Here is a 16,613-nt window from a genome sequence, read left to right as displayed (position 1 = left end):
TGGATATCTGTCAGCCTCCAGCTATTTGCGTGGTCTGGAACTACATCAGCTTTTAGCCCAAATTCAAGCTGTTCTTGGGGAAGATGCTGGCCAATGACTGAGCACGGTGGTAATTCAAGCTTCAAGCCATTTCCACCAATGAGGAATTGCTTGGATGGGTGGTGCTGGTAGGGACTGTGGAATCTACACTGCGGTTTGACAGCTCCTTGCCTGATCCTGCTTTCTCTCTTTTTTTCTTTTTTTATGTGTTGTCCCCTAATAAAACTTTCACATGCTTGATTTCATCTTAGGATCTGCTTCTTTTTTAGGGAAGCCACCTGCAGCACTCTTTATGACTTTGAGTTAGAAAAGGATTTTTTTCCCTTACTAGCTGAAAAGTTCTACAATGTGTGTCCAACATGTCTTTGTTTGGAATTATGGCCTATATTGTGTTATGGCTTATATACAATTCCAGTGAGTTTGGAATTCTTACACTAAATTCAGACCAGGTGCTAAAAGGGTTTATTTGCTTGGTGGCATTACACTAAGATTTGTTGAGAACCTACAAGTGGCCAGGCATTGTTATAAAACAGTAGAAGGTTCAAATACAAGCAAGATTATGCTTGCTCTGAAAGATCATACAAATGAGAACAAGGCAGGAGACACTTTGTAGGGGTGTTTGGGTCAATTGATCATATTCTATCTTTTTTTTAAAATTTATTTATTCATGAGAGACACAGAGAGAGGCAGAGACACAGGCAGAGGGAGAGAAGCAGGCTTCCTACGGGGAACCCCATGTGGGACTCGATCTGAGGACTCCAGGATCACGCCCTGAGCCAAAGGCAGACGCTCAACCACTGAGCCACCCAGGCATCCTCATATTCTATCTTAATATATTCTGGTCAAATCAACTTTGAGAAACTTGATTTTTCAGTTTCAGGGGGTAGCATCACCACATCTAGAAAATTCCCCTCTAGATTTACTTACAGGAGGAAATAATCTTTTTTTTGTGTGTGTGAGATAGGGTCTTTCTCACCTTATTTCCAAATGTCACTAGGATGTAACTATTGCGTGAGTGGGGAAATTTCTTACAGTACTTAGCTAGTTAGCTAGCACTACCGAATGTATATCCTCCATGTCCCTATCTGATGGGGCCAGCTTATAAATGTTGCAACTATAAATAGAAAGACTGTACAAACATGCAAGGAGTGCTCTTCTCCCACCACATATGGTCCTGTTCTGAGATCCCTTTCTTGATCTCTGATAGTTGGCCCTTTCCTCCCTACAGTGGCAAGAAGATGAGTGCCATATGCTTAGAAATAGGAGTAGGAATGCGGCGTTACTTGGCAATAAAATAATATACAATTTTTAAAAAGTTATTTAGGCTGATATTGAGTGAAAAAATGTGTAGGAATGAAAAGGAAACAGTTGTGTTCTAAGACTTTGAAATAAGCTGGCCAACAATCCCTTATGACAGAGAGAAATATGTGTCTGATGAGGCCAGTGGCACTAGACTAAACTCAGCGATAGTGATGATTTAGAATCTGGCATTGAGAAGTTTTGAGTTCTGTGTGTAAATTGCAACACCCCCACATCCACTGGATCTGAAATGGAAAAGATACTCTAACTCATCTCACTCAACCTTCAAAGAAAAGCTAATCAGGAGAGGGGTTGCAGGAGAGGAGCGAGGGCTGGTTTTATGTGTAACCTGTCAGGGCAGTAGTCTCTGAATTTAGTCTTTGCAAACAGAAAAGATTGCTTATTGTTTTCCTTGTAGACCTATCACACAGCTGGCAATGTCCCAACAACTCAATTTATTCTCTAGGGTCTTAGAACCAGAAAAACACAAAGGAGAGATTTTTCTCATGGTCACTCAGAGGAAATGGAATGAAAGTCTTATGCAGCTGTCTTTAAAAAGGAAAAGCCTTGAAGACCAAGAAAACTTCTACGCAATTTCTGTGTTTGGGCTATTTTTAAATTTAAAGCAGAGAAGCCTGAGAAAAGGCAATCATAAAAATATTTCAGTCTAGTTTAAGTTTAGTTGCATTTTGTTGAAACACTCATGGCGAGATACGTGAGGAAGAAAGAGAAAAACAGGCAAAGGCGTGGGTTACTAGTAGTCTTCTGTAGTGCTTATGGGAATTGAAATGATCCACTCTCACATACCCAGGCTTGAGGTCTAAGAATTCAGGCCCCGAAACCCCTGACGAACCAAGGGGCAGCCTTTTGTACACTTCTTTCTCTCTGTCTCCACTTCCCAGACCGGGGAGCCTCCCTGGGTCATGAGCCAGTTCGTGATCCCCCACCTAGCAAAACTAGTATTTTTCATTTATTTAAAGCACATTTTTTCCCACATCTTTATCTGAAAATTGAATACATCACATCGTGATGGCCCATTATTATGTAATTGGCAGTATTTCTTCCTTTCTTGGTGGTAAAAAGAATAATGGTCTGTTTTAAAATACAGTAAGTGAAATATAATAATGACAATAATTATAATATCAGTTCCATTTTTTGAGGACCTTCTTTGTATTAGTCCCAGCGCTAAGTGATCTACAATTAGTATTTTATCTAGTATAACCCTCACAAAGATGTAGGAGGATCAGCTTCATCTTATGTATTAGAAATTAGACCAGGAGATCTTACCTTGAAAGAAGGAAGGCCTTCCAGAATGCGGGTCTATCTGAATCCAAACTGTGCTCTTTCCACTCGGCTGCATTGCCTCTCAGATGACAACAGCTGCCTCTTCTTACCCAGCTCTCTGGATAACAATGGGGTAATGATAATAGCAGCAAACACTTATATGGCACTTATATACTCTGTGTGTGTGTGTGTGCACCCTCATTTAATACAATGCAGACATAAAGTAGGTACCATTCACCATTATTATCCTTGTTTCATGGAATAGGAAACTGAAGCACAGAGGCATTGCCCCAGGGCACACAGCTAGCCCGTGGTGGAGTCAGTGTGGACCCGGGTAGTGTGTCTGCAGACCTTGCTCCCACATTGGGATTAACACTCAACCATCAGGAGCTCTCCTCTCAATGAGAGCTCACAGCCAAGTCCACAAGACTTGACCATAGTTCATTCATCTGTTTTTCAGGAAGAACAGTAATTTGTACTCTAGTTGATCATCTTTTTTCCTTCAGGTCCTATATGCCTCCATGTAGAGCAGGCTTTTGTAGGTTGCAAAAGAAATGTATATACAATGCTGTTCCTTCAGGGGATTTTATTGAATTATCAGGGCTTCACCACATAAAAACAGCAAAGTAAATTGTAGGGCAAGAGAGAATGGAATAAACACATTTTGTACTTGTCATGAGCTAAATATTTTGCTTGTGTGACACGTATAATTCTCCTAACAATCTATTATTCTTCTTCTGTTATAGACGAATATGCTGACTAAAGGTGAGACGTGAAATAATGTCAACAAAGTGACAGAGCAGGTCTGTCTGTAGCCAAAGTCAATACACAGTCAGTGGCCAAAAGGTAAGTGGTTCACAAAGAGGACGAGTTGGAGCAGAAGGGAACATGAGTTGGAACAGAATATGGGCCCCAGTGGTGGCACTTGCATTGGTCTAGGAGGCAGAGATGGCGTTCTAGAAAGCTGTAGGAAGTCCATGAGAAAAGCATGAGAGGAGGAGAAACCTGCCATGTTGAGGACAGTGATCCCAAAAGCAGTGAAGATAACTTGCGGGAGAGGGAGGTAAGCTTAGCTAACATTTCACTTCATAGCGCTGAGCTTTAAAAGACCATATGGAAAGTCTGACCCTGATAAGCAGCCAATGTGAAACCATTGTAAGTCCCCAAGAAGTGTCTAAAGGACAATATCATAATTAATGAAATGAAATTATTTAGTAAGAGAGAGTGTCCATTAAGCTACAACTGAGATTAAATGGACATTCTACAGTTAAAATTAAAAATCTGGCAAACAATAAAGAAAATTCGGCCAAGCTTTTACCACAAATCTGCTGCTTGAAAAAAAAAAAATAGGCCAAGATCTTCAAAATAATGCCCAGGCAATTGAAAAAGCCAGCGTGTGATTTATAATATGCCACTGAATTTGAAGAGCATTGGAAGGAGGTTTGCTTAAACCTCATGAAGACAATGATTTAGAGCATGGAATGGAGCCACTAGTGTGGGCAGAGCGAGAAAGGTTATTGCAAAAACAGCCTGTCTTCTCTTGCGTAGAAAAAAACCAGAAGCAGGGAGGATCTGTAGTCAATCAGCGTGTCTAAATGACTATATCATCCTAAAAAATGCAGGTCAACACTGGGCTTTTCAAAGTTGAGGTGGATTGCACCTCCCACCACCTCCTTCCCCCACCCCCCACCCCCAAGACCCTGCACCACCATCTTTTGTAATCGCTACAGGATACAACGGGCAATGAGCTGGAACTGAGATTTGGAACAGAGCTCCGTCAAATCAATACACCAGCTGGAGCAGAAAGTCCAAGAAACATAAATTTCTTGGAAAATGACCCTGTATTTTGGCAATTATTACTGTGAATGAGAATACTTTCAAAATCTCAACCCAGAACAACGTAGCAGTATTTTTTCCTCCAAACTCCTTTATAGTATGTTTTACTCATGTGTTTACTCCTCAGTCACATTTGCAGGAAAGTTGTTATAACGTTCATTCCTGAATGACTTTGAAGGATTCTATGCTTAAAACAATACCAGACATTATTGTCTACTGTCTATTGAAATTGTCTCTTAAACTTTTTTTTTTTCACTATGAAGATTTTTATTTTCTTTTTTTGGTCTTTTTTTAAAAATCTTTTTAAGATTTTATTTATTTATTCATGAGAGACACACAGAGAGGCAGAGACACAGGCAGAGGGAGAAGCAGACTCTCTGTGTGGAGCCTGATTCAGGACTCGATCCCAGGACCCGGGATCATACCCTGAGCCGAAAGGCAGACGCTCCACCACTGAGCCACCCAGGTGTCCCTGAAGATTTTTCTTTCAAAGAAAGCATACTGAGGAATACTTTTAAAATGAAAAACACAACAAACTTAGAATACACTAATGTTTACAGTGTAAACATCTCCATCTTCAAGGATGAAATTGGTATAGCGAGTCAGGCAGCCTTAGAACCTCCTGTAATGGGAACCCCACAGACTGGAAGAGGGAGGTGAACGAGAAGTAAAACACTCTTGGCATTTTGCTGACTTATTCCTCTAAAAAAGTAGTGTACAGTAGGGAACCTGAATAATTCCACCTTATTCTATAGTAAATAGTACAAGCCCTAGGGTCTTTCTCCTGTGGAAATTAGTGTTCTTCAGTGAAACTCTAGAAATGATTTGATTGTGACCTACCTGGAGGTTAGGCCATCACAGTAAAAGACCCATTTCACATCTTTTCACAGTAGGGTTTTCATTTTTTGCCTCCATGTATTCTCGTATTCTTTCAGTTGAGCTCTGAAAAGCAAATGGCGTACGCAAGTGGAAATAACTTGAGAACAGAAACTCCTCTTGGGGTTAACACCTGAGTTCTCATCACAGCTCAGCTATTTAATAGTCTGGTCGTGCACAATCCTAACCTCTGAGATGCAGGCTATCTTTACTGGGTATCTACTATTGTGCTAGGCCTTGGGTTCCACACTGGGCTTACAAAAATGAACACTGTATTCACAGACTCTGTCCTCCTGAAGCACATAGCCCTGGAGAGAAATGGACATTAAACAAACACACACAATGCATTAATAATTAGTTGCTTATAGTTTTGTTAAATAGAAAATGACAAGACCAAAATGGCATCACTGGGGTCAAGGCCCCCGGTCAATGTACCAAGACTTAACTACCCAACCTGACTGCCGTTGAGCTAGGGAAACTGAAGGATGCTATAAAAATTGCTTTTTGCTCCTTTTCCTGTTTCTAATCATGCTAGCACCTGCACCCCCACCCTGCCCATGCCTTGTAATGCCAATCCAGTACGTCCTCCTTGTAAGGGACAAGGAGTTAGTGATCTCCTTAGAATAGATAACGTCTAAGGAGGGACCAGGTGACCAGAACCCAACGGAGCTATCGTAGGCCAGAACACCTTTGGGCCATCGCCTTTGTTCTAACCAGGCCCTGGCTGCCTGAGAGGACACACGCATCCTCAATGAAAACCCCAGACCCTGATCATAGCTGGGGTCCTTTCTGAGTCTCCCGCACACTGCACCTGCACTCCCTCTATACCTTCAAAACACTGTCCTTTCACCCCCTGCTGGGTTCGAGTTTGATTTCTAACCTGTGTTTAGTCAGAAGTCCTCTTGGTGGTCCTGTGGGATCCCCTCAGGGCCCCTGGACCTGGCCTGCCCCTATCACAGCTCCAACCCCCCCACCCCAGAAATGCAACCTTTAATCAGTCAACATGGGAACTGCCTGGTCAGCACTAGGAAATTTACTGAGAGACCCCTTCCGCTCCCCCTAGGATGGTAAACTTGCCTAAAATAATGGATTCTTTGCTAATTGTTTCCTATTTTCCACTCCTTTTTCACCTTTAAAAAACTTTCCTTTTGGGGGCGCCTGGGTGGCCCAGTGCTTGAGCATCTCCTTTGGCTCAGGTCATGATCCCGGGGGCCCTGGGATCAAGTCCTGAGTCCCAGGTCCTGCATCAGCTTCCCGCAGGGAAACTGCTTCTCCCTCGGTGTCTCTCATGAATACATAAATAAAATCATAAAACACACACACATACACACACACGCGCAACTTTCTGTTTCCTTAGCATCTCATCTCATCTCCCCTCTACTTGCTAGATGGGGTGCTTCCTAACACATGGATAGATGAGTATAGCCAATTAGATCTTTAAAATGTACTCGGTTGTGTTTTTGTTATTTAACCGACTTCATAAGTGTTAAGAAGGAACAGTGGGGTTAGGTTGGCACCTCATGATGGAGGTTTCCAATCTTTCTTTTGTGGATCCTAATTAATAAATTTTCACTGGTGCATAGAAAGCCCAATAAGTGGTTGCTGAGTCTATAAACATCCTTTTGGCTACTGGAGAAACTGGGGAAAAAGTAAGATCAAAGTTCTCTGATTCCTATTTAAGTTCTCTTGCCTACCAAACACTGACAGCAACCTGCTTAGGAGGCTGGCAGAGGGAAAAGGGAGAATGTCATGTAATATATGCTTTATCTTGAGGACAGCAAGAGAAAATCGTAAGGATTCAAATTATTTATTTATTTATTTTTGTATATATTTTTATTGGAGTTCGATTTGCCAACATATAGAATAACCCCCAGTGCTCATCCCGTCAGTGCCCATCGTCCAGTCCCCCGGTCCCCCCACCCACCTCCCTTTCCACTACCCCTTGTTCGTTTCCCAGAGTTAGGGGTCTCTCATGTTTTGTCACTCTCTCTAAATTTTCCCACTCATTTTCTCTCCTTTCCCCTAAAATCCCTTTCTTTCTTATATTTCTTATATTCCACGTATGAGTGAAACCATACAATTACTGTCCTTCTCTGATTGACTAACTTCACTCAGCGTGATACCCTCCAGTTTCATCCACATTGAAGCTAATGATGGGTATTTGTCATTTCTGATGGCTGAGGAATATTCCACTGTATACATAGACCACAGCTTCTTGATCCATTCATCTGTCCGTGGACACCGAGGCTGCTTCCACAGTGTGGCTATTGTGGACTTTGCTGCTATAAACATCGGGGTGCAAGTGTCCTGCCATTTCACTGCATATTTGTATCTTTGGGGTAAATCCCAGCAGTGCAATTGCTGGGTCATAGGGCAGATCTATTTTTAACTCTTTGAGGAACCTCTACACAGTTCTCCAGAGTGGCTGCACCAGTTCACATTCCCACCAACAGTGCAAGAGGGTTCCCCTTTCTCCACATCCTCTCCAACATTTGTTGTTTCCTGTCTTGTTAATGTTCCCAATTCTCACTGGTGTGAGGTGGGATCTCATTGTGGTTTTGATGTGTATTTCCCTGACGACAAGGGATGTGGAGCATTTTCTCATGTGCTTGTTGGCCATGTCTATGTCTTCCTCTGTGAAATGTCTGTTCATGTCTTCTGCCCATTTCATGATTGGATTGCTTGTTTCTTTGCTGTTGAGTTTAATAAGTTCTTTATAGATCTTGGATCCTAGCCCTTGATCTGATAGGTTGTTTGCAAATATCTTCTCCCATTCTGTAGGTTGTCTTTTAGAAGTTTTGTTGACTGTTTCTTTTGCTGTGCAGAAGCTTTTTATCTTGATTAAGTCCCAATAGTTCATTTTTGCTTCTGTTTCCCTTGCCTTCATAGATGTGTCTTGCAAGAAGTTGCTGTGGCCAAGTTCAAAAAGGGTGTTGCCTGTGTTCTCTTCTAGGATTTTGATGGCTTCTTGTCTCACATTTAGATCTTTCATCCATTTTGATTTTATCTTTGTGTATGGTGTAAGAGAATGGTCCAGTTTCATTCTTCTGCACATGGCTGTCCAATTTTCCCAGCACCATTTATTGAAGAGACTGAAGGACTCAAATTTAGTTATGTTTCTTAGTAGACACACTAAACCTTAATTAATTAATTAATTTATTTATTTATTTATTTATTTCTTCTTCTTTCTTTCTTTCTTTCTTTCTTTCTTTCTTTCTTTCTTTCTTTCTTTCTTCCTCTTTCTTTCCCCTCTTCCTACAGCTCTGGTTTCTTACTCAAAACTTAAATCCTATGGCAAGAGTTGTTGTTGTTGTTTTGTTTTTTAAAGAAAGAGGCTTAGAACATGAAGCAACAGTTCAAGCACCCAGGGTAAGAGATTTAACAGAAATGAATCTAATTCAATTTTGTTCAATTCACCACATGTTGAGGTGGGAAAAAGTAAAAAAAAAAAAAAAAAAGGAACCTGGCCTTATAACTGAGTGGAGGCTTGTTCTAACTTGTTCACCGTACTAAATGACTCTTCTGCTCCAAGCCAAACTAAAAGTGGAATATTACAGACCCCAGAGGCAGCTTCACAATGGCTCACCTGCTGAATTCAATCCATGAGGGAAAATACTGCTTTGTAGACAAATGCTCTGTTTGGCACGCCATTGCTTGAGCTATGTGGGATATCTAGTGTTTTTGTGGCCATCTTTAAGATCAAGAAACCAAAACAAAATAAAGGAGGAAGTTACCTCCTCAGGGAAATGTTGTTAGTCATGAGTAAAGTCAGAAATACCGTTGTCTGATTCACTCTGCCTAAATCAGCTTCAGAGGACAGTGGTGATGAAGAGAATTGGCAAAATGGACAGAGAGGGGGAAGGGAAGAAAAAAAAAGGCCCATGTAAAAGAGAGGAGGAAAAAAATTGAGAGAGTCCTTAAAAGGAATGATTCTTCCATATTTAGAGTGGCTGGTGATACTTGTGTAGAAATGTCAATGAAAATGCAATCTCTGGAAAGTTTTTCTCTGTTTTTGTTTGTTTGTTTGTTTGTTTTTTAATGCAAATTCAAATTCTGATCAATCAAAGGTTCAGAAGCTCCAAAATTGGAAGGGATGACTTAATAGGATAGAAAGAACCAATATTAAAAAATTACACAGTGTAAAAAATTGGGTCAAAACAAAGAAACTAAAATGTAAAACTGATTCAGAATCTGACATTGAGATTGTGGATGTAATGACACAGCCCCTGCCTGCCCTGCCTTTGTTCGGAGCCCATGATGCTGAGCCCTGCAGGCTCCACTTACTCCCTGCCCAACACCCAAAGTGGCTCGTGGAACTGGACTTGGGAGTATATTTTTAACTCCTTCCTTACTACCTGAAATTAGTATAGGTTCACATACTGGAGGAGGTGCCACATTGTGATAGCTAAGAGTATGGGCTTGGTGGTTAAAAGAACTTTTATTTAAGTTCGGGATCTGCATTCTGACCTAGTAATTTGCCGACTGATCTTCAGAAATCAGTTACTTTCTGAAGTAAAGAAATTTAGAAATTCTTTCTAAATTACTTAACCTATCTAACTTTCAGTTCTCTCATCTAGAAAATGGAAATAATGACAGTACCTAAAGTAATGAGTCGCTGGGAAGATTAAACGGAGTGACACATAACATGGTTAACGGTAGACTTTGGAGGCAGTGTGCCTGAGTTTGAATTCTAACTGTGCTAATTGTCCATTGACTGCAGGTAACCTATTTACTGTCTTCAGGTCTGTTTCCTCATCTGCAATATAGGAGTGACATATAGTATCTACCTTATAGGTGGTAAATATTTTAAGTCTTACGGGAAGCACTTAGAATAGTGCCTGGAATATAGAAAGCATCCAATAGATGATCACTATTATTATTATATAATTGATAAATAAATATTAGCTACTATTATGTGTCTTCATTTTTTAAAAATATTTTATTCATTTATTCATGAGAGACACAGAGAGAGGGAGAGGGAGAGGCAGAGACATAGGCAGAAGGCAGGCCCCATGCAAGGAGCCCTACATGGGACTCAATCCCGAGACTAGGATCAGGCCCTGGGACGAAGGCAGGCACCAAACTGCTGAGCCACCCAGGGATCCCCTGTGTCTTCATTTTTAATGTTATTATTACCACAGCATACATTTCCTCTATAAGGTAATGGGAACTAGTGGGAACAGTGACCCAGAGCCTCCTTTCTAATGACAACTTCAGGTGGCTAATTATAATAACTCTCTTATTTCTGATTTAATTTTAGAACTCTTCTGGTTACTTTTCAGTCAGCTGGAACTCAGTTGCCCTCATCCCATTTCTAGATGCTAATATCAGGATCCTCCAACTATGGTTTGATCCCCACACTGATGAAGACAGATTTCCATGAGATGACGACTCTGAAACTCCTCTGTGACAAGAATCTTTTCTTCCTTGGAAAGCCATCTGCCTTAATCCCTTCAGGCTACTATAAAAAAATAGCTGGGTGGCTCATAAACAATAGAAATGTATGTCTCAGAGTTCTGGAGGCTGGGCAATGCAGGATTAAGACACTGGCAGATTCAGAATCTGGAGAAAGTCCATTTCCTTGAAGGTTGTCTTTTTGCTGTAACCTCGCATGAAGATGGTAGGGGTGAGGGATCTCTGAGATCTCTTTTATAAAAGCACTAATCTCATTCATGAAGGGTCCACCATCATGATCTAATCACCCCAAAGCCCCACCCGCAATACCATCTAAGGGGTTAGAATTTCTTTTTTTTTTTTTTTGTTAGAATTTCAGCATATGAATTTTGGGGGACAAAAAACATTCAGCCATTATACCAATCATTTCCACCTGTTGTATTTTTTTAATATCCACACTGGTGGAGATCAAAATCAAGTTTCACAGGTCTTGATTTAGAATTCTGGAACACTTGATTTAGAATTTAGGACCAGGCTTCGGAGGCATGGCGCTGGCAGGGATGACTTCCTCCATCTCACCCACCTCACCTTCTGACAGCCACTACTAACATCTGGCTAATTTACAGTGACTAAGGAAAAGTGTGTGTGCGTGTGTGTGTGTGTGCGCACACACGCATGGGAGCATCTTAAAAGATCCAGTATATGAATTTCCAATTTTAAAATACGAAGCGCCATTTTGACTGGCAGGAATGATTATCCAGGAGTATATCTAGCTCACTTTTATACAAAATTATCATAAAATGCACAGGTCTTATTATTAATGCAGTAATTTTTATTATTTTCATTTCTTTTTTTCTCTAAAATTTTCTTGTGGATGATTTCCTGTTTTAATATTCTATTTTGGGGGGAGTTCCATAAGTAATGCATATATACACTGCTTCCATGTATATAATGGAAAGGCACTGAAATCTAATGACCTTATTTGACCATCCAGTCATATTTTTATTTAAACCCTATTTTAAGTCATTAACTTTACTGTAACTTTCAACTTTTTTAATGCTTATATACCTAAAAAGAGAAGTCTCCAAAAGAAGCTTTCTTGATAAACCAGGCAACTATTAGTTCAAATGATAATAGACAATTGGGTGAGACCTATGTGACAGTGAAATAACCTAACATAGAATTTTTAAGGATGTCCATGCAATGTCTTAGGTTACAGGTTTAAGTTTGGTATAGGAGTTCTTCTGTTATTTTATTCTTCCCTTAAAATTACACGATATTTTTATTGCTCATTTACTTTTTGTTATTCAGCAAATTTAATTCAATTCAATCAATGCTGAGTTAGCACCTATCACTCTCAAAGATGTGCCAAAAAAGAGATCCAATAGGAACATTTGAGTAAAACACATTTTCAATTTTGAAGTAGCTCACATACATGAAGTGATCAATTATCCCACTTTGTTTTTTTTTTTAGTTTTTATTTTAGTACGTTTTTGACTTACAGAAAAATTACAAAGATGATAGAAAGAGTTCCCATGTATTTTATAGCTAGTATTTCCATCCCTGTTACTAACATTTTAAATTAGTATAGTATATTTGTCACAACTAATGAACCAATATTGATACATTATTATTAACTAAAATCTTAACTTTACTCAAGCTTCTTTATTCTTTACTATCACCTCTTTTATTCTAGGACCCAAGTATTCATATCTTCTTAGGCTCCTCTTGTCTGCAACAGTTTCTCAGAGTTTCTTTGTTTTTGATGACCTCAAGAGTTATGAAGAGTACTGGTCAGATATTTTGTAGGATGTCTAATTGGGATCCACCTGATGATTCTCATGATTAGAGTGGAATTAAGAGTTTTTTTGAGGAAGACCACAGAGATGAAATGCCATTCCCATATTGAATGAAGAATACATACTATCATCATGGCTTACTACTATTGATATTGACCTTGATCACCTGGCTGAGGTAGTGTTTGTCAGGCTCCTCCATTATAGTTACTTTTCCCCCTTGCTTTTCTGTACAAAGCACAGAACAAAATCACTATGGAATAAAATCACTATGCACAAGCCACACTTCCCGACTAGGGAGTTAAACTAAACAAATTATTTGGAATTGAGTACACAGATTATTTCAAATTCTTTTTTTAAGATTTTATTTTTAGTCATCTCTATACCCAGCATGGGGCTCAAACTTAGCAACCCCAAGATCAACAGTTGCACACTCCACTGACTAAGGCAGCCAGGAGCCCCTGAAATTCTATCGCATGGGAAATTTACCTATTCTTCCTCATTTATTTATTTATTCAATCATTTATTATATTGATTTGACTCATGGATATTTATTTTATTTTATTCTTCAGGTTGTAACTCAGTACTACTTTATACTGTTGCTTAAATTGTTCCAGCTCTGGCCACTGGGAACTCTTTCAGTTGGTTTTGGAATCCCTTTGACATATCTCCATTCTTGTGGGTTTTTTTTTTAAGGCATTTTCTTTCTGATACTAATATCCTCTGGGATTATCTTGTATATTTTCTTTTTCTTAAAGAAGTTTGCAATCTTTTTAAAGGCAGATTTTATTTATGTATGTATGTATTTATTTATTTATTGAGAGAGACAGAGAAAGAGAGAGAGAGAGTGGGAGAAAACATGCATGAGTGGGGGAAGGGGCAGAGGGAAAGGGAACAAAAATCATAGGCAGACTCTAAGCTAATCATGGAACCTGACTGGGGCTCAATCCCATGGCCCTGAGACCATGAAATCAAGAGTTGAAATCAGAGTTGGCCACTTAACTGACCAAGCCACCCAGTCGCCACCATCTTGTATATTTTCTGATCCATTCCTAGTATCAGCCATTTCTCCGAGGAGTCCTTGTCCTTTTTTTGAAAAACAGTATTAGAAACTAAGATGTGGGCACTAAGTGTACTTGTTACTACTAGAGAGTTGTTGCTTCTTGACCTTCTTAGCTGGTAGAACAAGGAAATATATGTGTGCATATGAATCTGGGTATATAGGCATGAACTAGAAATATATCTATGTGTAACCATCTGTATCTATATTAAGGCTGAAGTTGAGTTTGTATTGTTATCTCCAACTCTATTCCATTACTACATAGCTCATTCTAGCCTCCATCTCTGGCTTATTTGCAAGCTCCCACTTCAACTGTGAGGAACATGGGCCCCGCTCACTTACTGAATTGTTAGCCTGTATACCTGTGGGAAACAACTTTATCAACTAGAGTACAGTTAATACTTCCTCTTGGCTTTAATCCTGCATACTCTACTCATTCTCAGTTACTTGGGTCAGGACATTTCCCCCAGCCCTTTCAGTGAGGTGGTTTCATAACCATTATTTTGCAGTTAGTTTCTTTTAGTCACATTCTGTGTTCCATCAAGGTTCTCCTGAACTCTTATGTTCTTAATTTAAATACATTAAGGTTCACTTTTTGTGCTGTAAAAGAGTTGTGGTTTTAGGTTTAAGGTTCACTCTTTGTGTATGGGTTTTAATAAATTCATAGAGTCATGTCTTCACCATTAGAATATCATATGTAATATTTCACCATTCTGAAAAAAAATCCTGTGTGTTTCACCTACTAAAGCCCCTCCCATGAGCCCCTAACAATTACTGACCTATTTTTTGTCTCTATAGTTGTGCCTTTTCCAGAATGGCATGTAAATAGAATCAAATAGTATAGAATCTTTTCACCTGGCTTCTTTCACTTAGCAATAAGCATTTAAGATTTAAGCATATTGCTTGATGACTTGATAGAATTTGTTATCACTACATGGTTATCCACTTGTTCATTTACTTTATGGGCTTATTCGTGATATTATACCTTTTGTAAGGACACAGACTCATCTTTCTGGTTCTTCATTTTATCCCCAGTGCCTAGCATAGTGCCTAGTAGATCAAAAAAGATCAATAGCTATTTGCTGAATGAATTAGCCCAATTAAATCCCTTTAGGTATTGTTGTGTAAGAGCTCTTTGCTCTGTTCCACTGCATGAATACTAATATTATAATTGTTAATGTCTGGGTTATAACAAGAGAACTTGCTATCCAATTTTATTTGCTTATTACTGAAAATTTCTTAGAATTTCTATAAATTTCATTTTAACATAGGATTTCAGCTATAACCTTATTTGTGACAAATGCAAAACTGCAATAGCTAATTGGTTTATTTTCTTTTAGTATAATGAATATAGTTTGAATATATAAAAATAGCATTTAAAAAAGTCTAAGCAGGACAACCCCAGTGGCTCAGTGGTTTTGCACTGCCTTTAGCCTGGGGCATGATCCTGGAGATGGGGGATAGAGTCCCACATCAGGCTCCCTGCATGGATCCTGCTTCTTCCTCTGCCTGTGTCTCTGCCTCTCTCTCTCTCTCTCTGTCTCTCATGAATAAATAAAAATTAAAAATAAAATTTAAAAGTCTAAGCAATAACGTTTGGCATTCATTTTTACAAACTGATTGAAGTCTCTATCTGTATTTACTTATATTTTAAGACAAAAGAGAACATTGTTTTTTTTTAAATTATATAAGCCCTTTGTAGAAATAGAAAGCACATACAGAATAATGCATTAATCAAAGGAGTACAGCTCAATGGATTTTCCACAGTGAACATATTCAGGTAACCATCACCCAGATCAAGAAATAGGATGTTGCCAGAACCCCTAAAGTTCCTGTCATGTCCCCTTTTAGTCACTACTTCCTATTGAAGTTACTCACCCTTCTGACTAAGTTTGCCTGTTTTTCTGCTTTATATAACTGGAATCATGAATTACATATGATTTTTGTGTTTGGCTCTTTTGTTTAACAATGTGCTTATGAAATTTATCCATATAGTTGTTTGTAGATTGAGATTTTTTTTCATTGCCAGATAATCTTCCTTGTATGAGTACACCACTACTTATTCATTCAATCATTAGTAGGAATTTAGGTATTTTTTGGTTTGGGGTTATTATGAATAGTGCTGCTGTAAATGTTTCAGTATATGGTTCTGATAAACATAACATAAAATGTATTGAATATATACCTAGGAGTAGAATGGTTGGGTCATAGAGTATGTGTAATGTTGTAATATAATCTATCCTTAAAATGAGGTCAGTATTTTACTGATTATTCTAGGAAGCTAGAGTGGAGTGTTTCTAAATTCAAAGTATTTAATAAAAACATATTATATTGTATTTTGTTTAAGAATATGAATATACCTGTAGTGGGTAAAACCACTCCCTACCCCCACCTCCTTCCCAAAGATTCTACATTCTAATCCTTAGGATCTGTTTAATATTGTTACCTTACAAAGCAGAAGGGATTAAAGGTATAATTAAATTAAATTAAAGATCTTGAGAAGGGTAGATTAGCCTGGATTATCCGGGTGGGGCTAATATAACCACAAGGGTCCTTGCAAGAGGAAGTAGGAAGTTCTGAGTCAGGAAGGAGAGATGTTGACAGGAAAGAAGAGGTCACAGAGACAAAGAGATGTAAAGATGCTGCACTGCTGGCTTTGGGGGCAGAGGAAAAGGACCATGAGGCAAGGAATGAAGGGGACTTCTAGAAGCTGGAAAATAAAGGGGACATATTCTCCACAGAGGAGTCATGGGCAAGGAAATGGATTCTCCCTTTGAGACTCCAGAAAGAACACAAATTTGTCAACAATGATTTTAGCCCTGTATGACCCATTTCAGACTTCTGACTTGTAGAATTGTAAGATAATAAATTTGTGTTACTTTAAGCTATTGTGTTTCCGATTTGTTACAGCAGCAGTAGGAAACTAATATAATACTGAATATGGTCCTTTATTTATTTTTTTAAAAAACATTTTATAGTGAAAGGGAATAAAGGGGAAAGGAGAAAAAATGAGTGGGAAATATCAGGGA

At 39.0% G+C, this 16,613-nt stretch overlaps 1 protein-coding gene across 5 annotated transcripts in view; it reads right to left on the bottom strand.

Annotated features, from left to right (window-relative positions):
• Window positions 1-16,613, bottom strand: part of LOC144316445 (uncharacterized) — a 54,543-nt gene that overhangs the window by 4,599 nt on the left and 33,331 nt on the right. For 3 of the 5 annotated variants that reach the window (XR_013382396.1, XR_013382395.1, XM_077902353.1), the window contains exon 2: window positions 2,626-2,740. Coding sequence is in view for 1 of the 5 variants with exons in the window: in XM_077902353.1 (XP_077758479.1) it covers window positions 2,626-2,740 (115 nt within the window). In the remaining 4 variants the exon portion in view is untranslated. Of the gene's footprint in view, window positions 1-2,625; window positions 2,741-5,298; window positions 5,401-16,613 lie in introns of all 5 variants that reach the window. The other 2 variants (XR_013382391.1, XR_013382392.1) reach the window with 1 other exon arrangement.

The sequence above is a fragment of the Canis aureus genome, chromosome 6, assembly GCF_053574225.1.
Source record: "Canis aureus isolate CA01 chromosome 6, VMU_Caureus_v.1.0, whole genome shotgun sequence".
In the NCBI taxonomy this organism is placed as follows: domain Eukaryota; kingdom Metazoa; phylum Chordata; class Mammalia; order Carnivora; family Canidae; genus Canis; species Canis aureus.
This window is presented reverse-complemented; position numbering and strand designations above follow the sequence as displayed.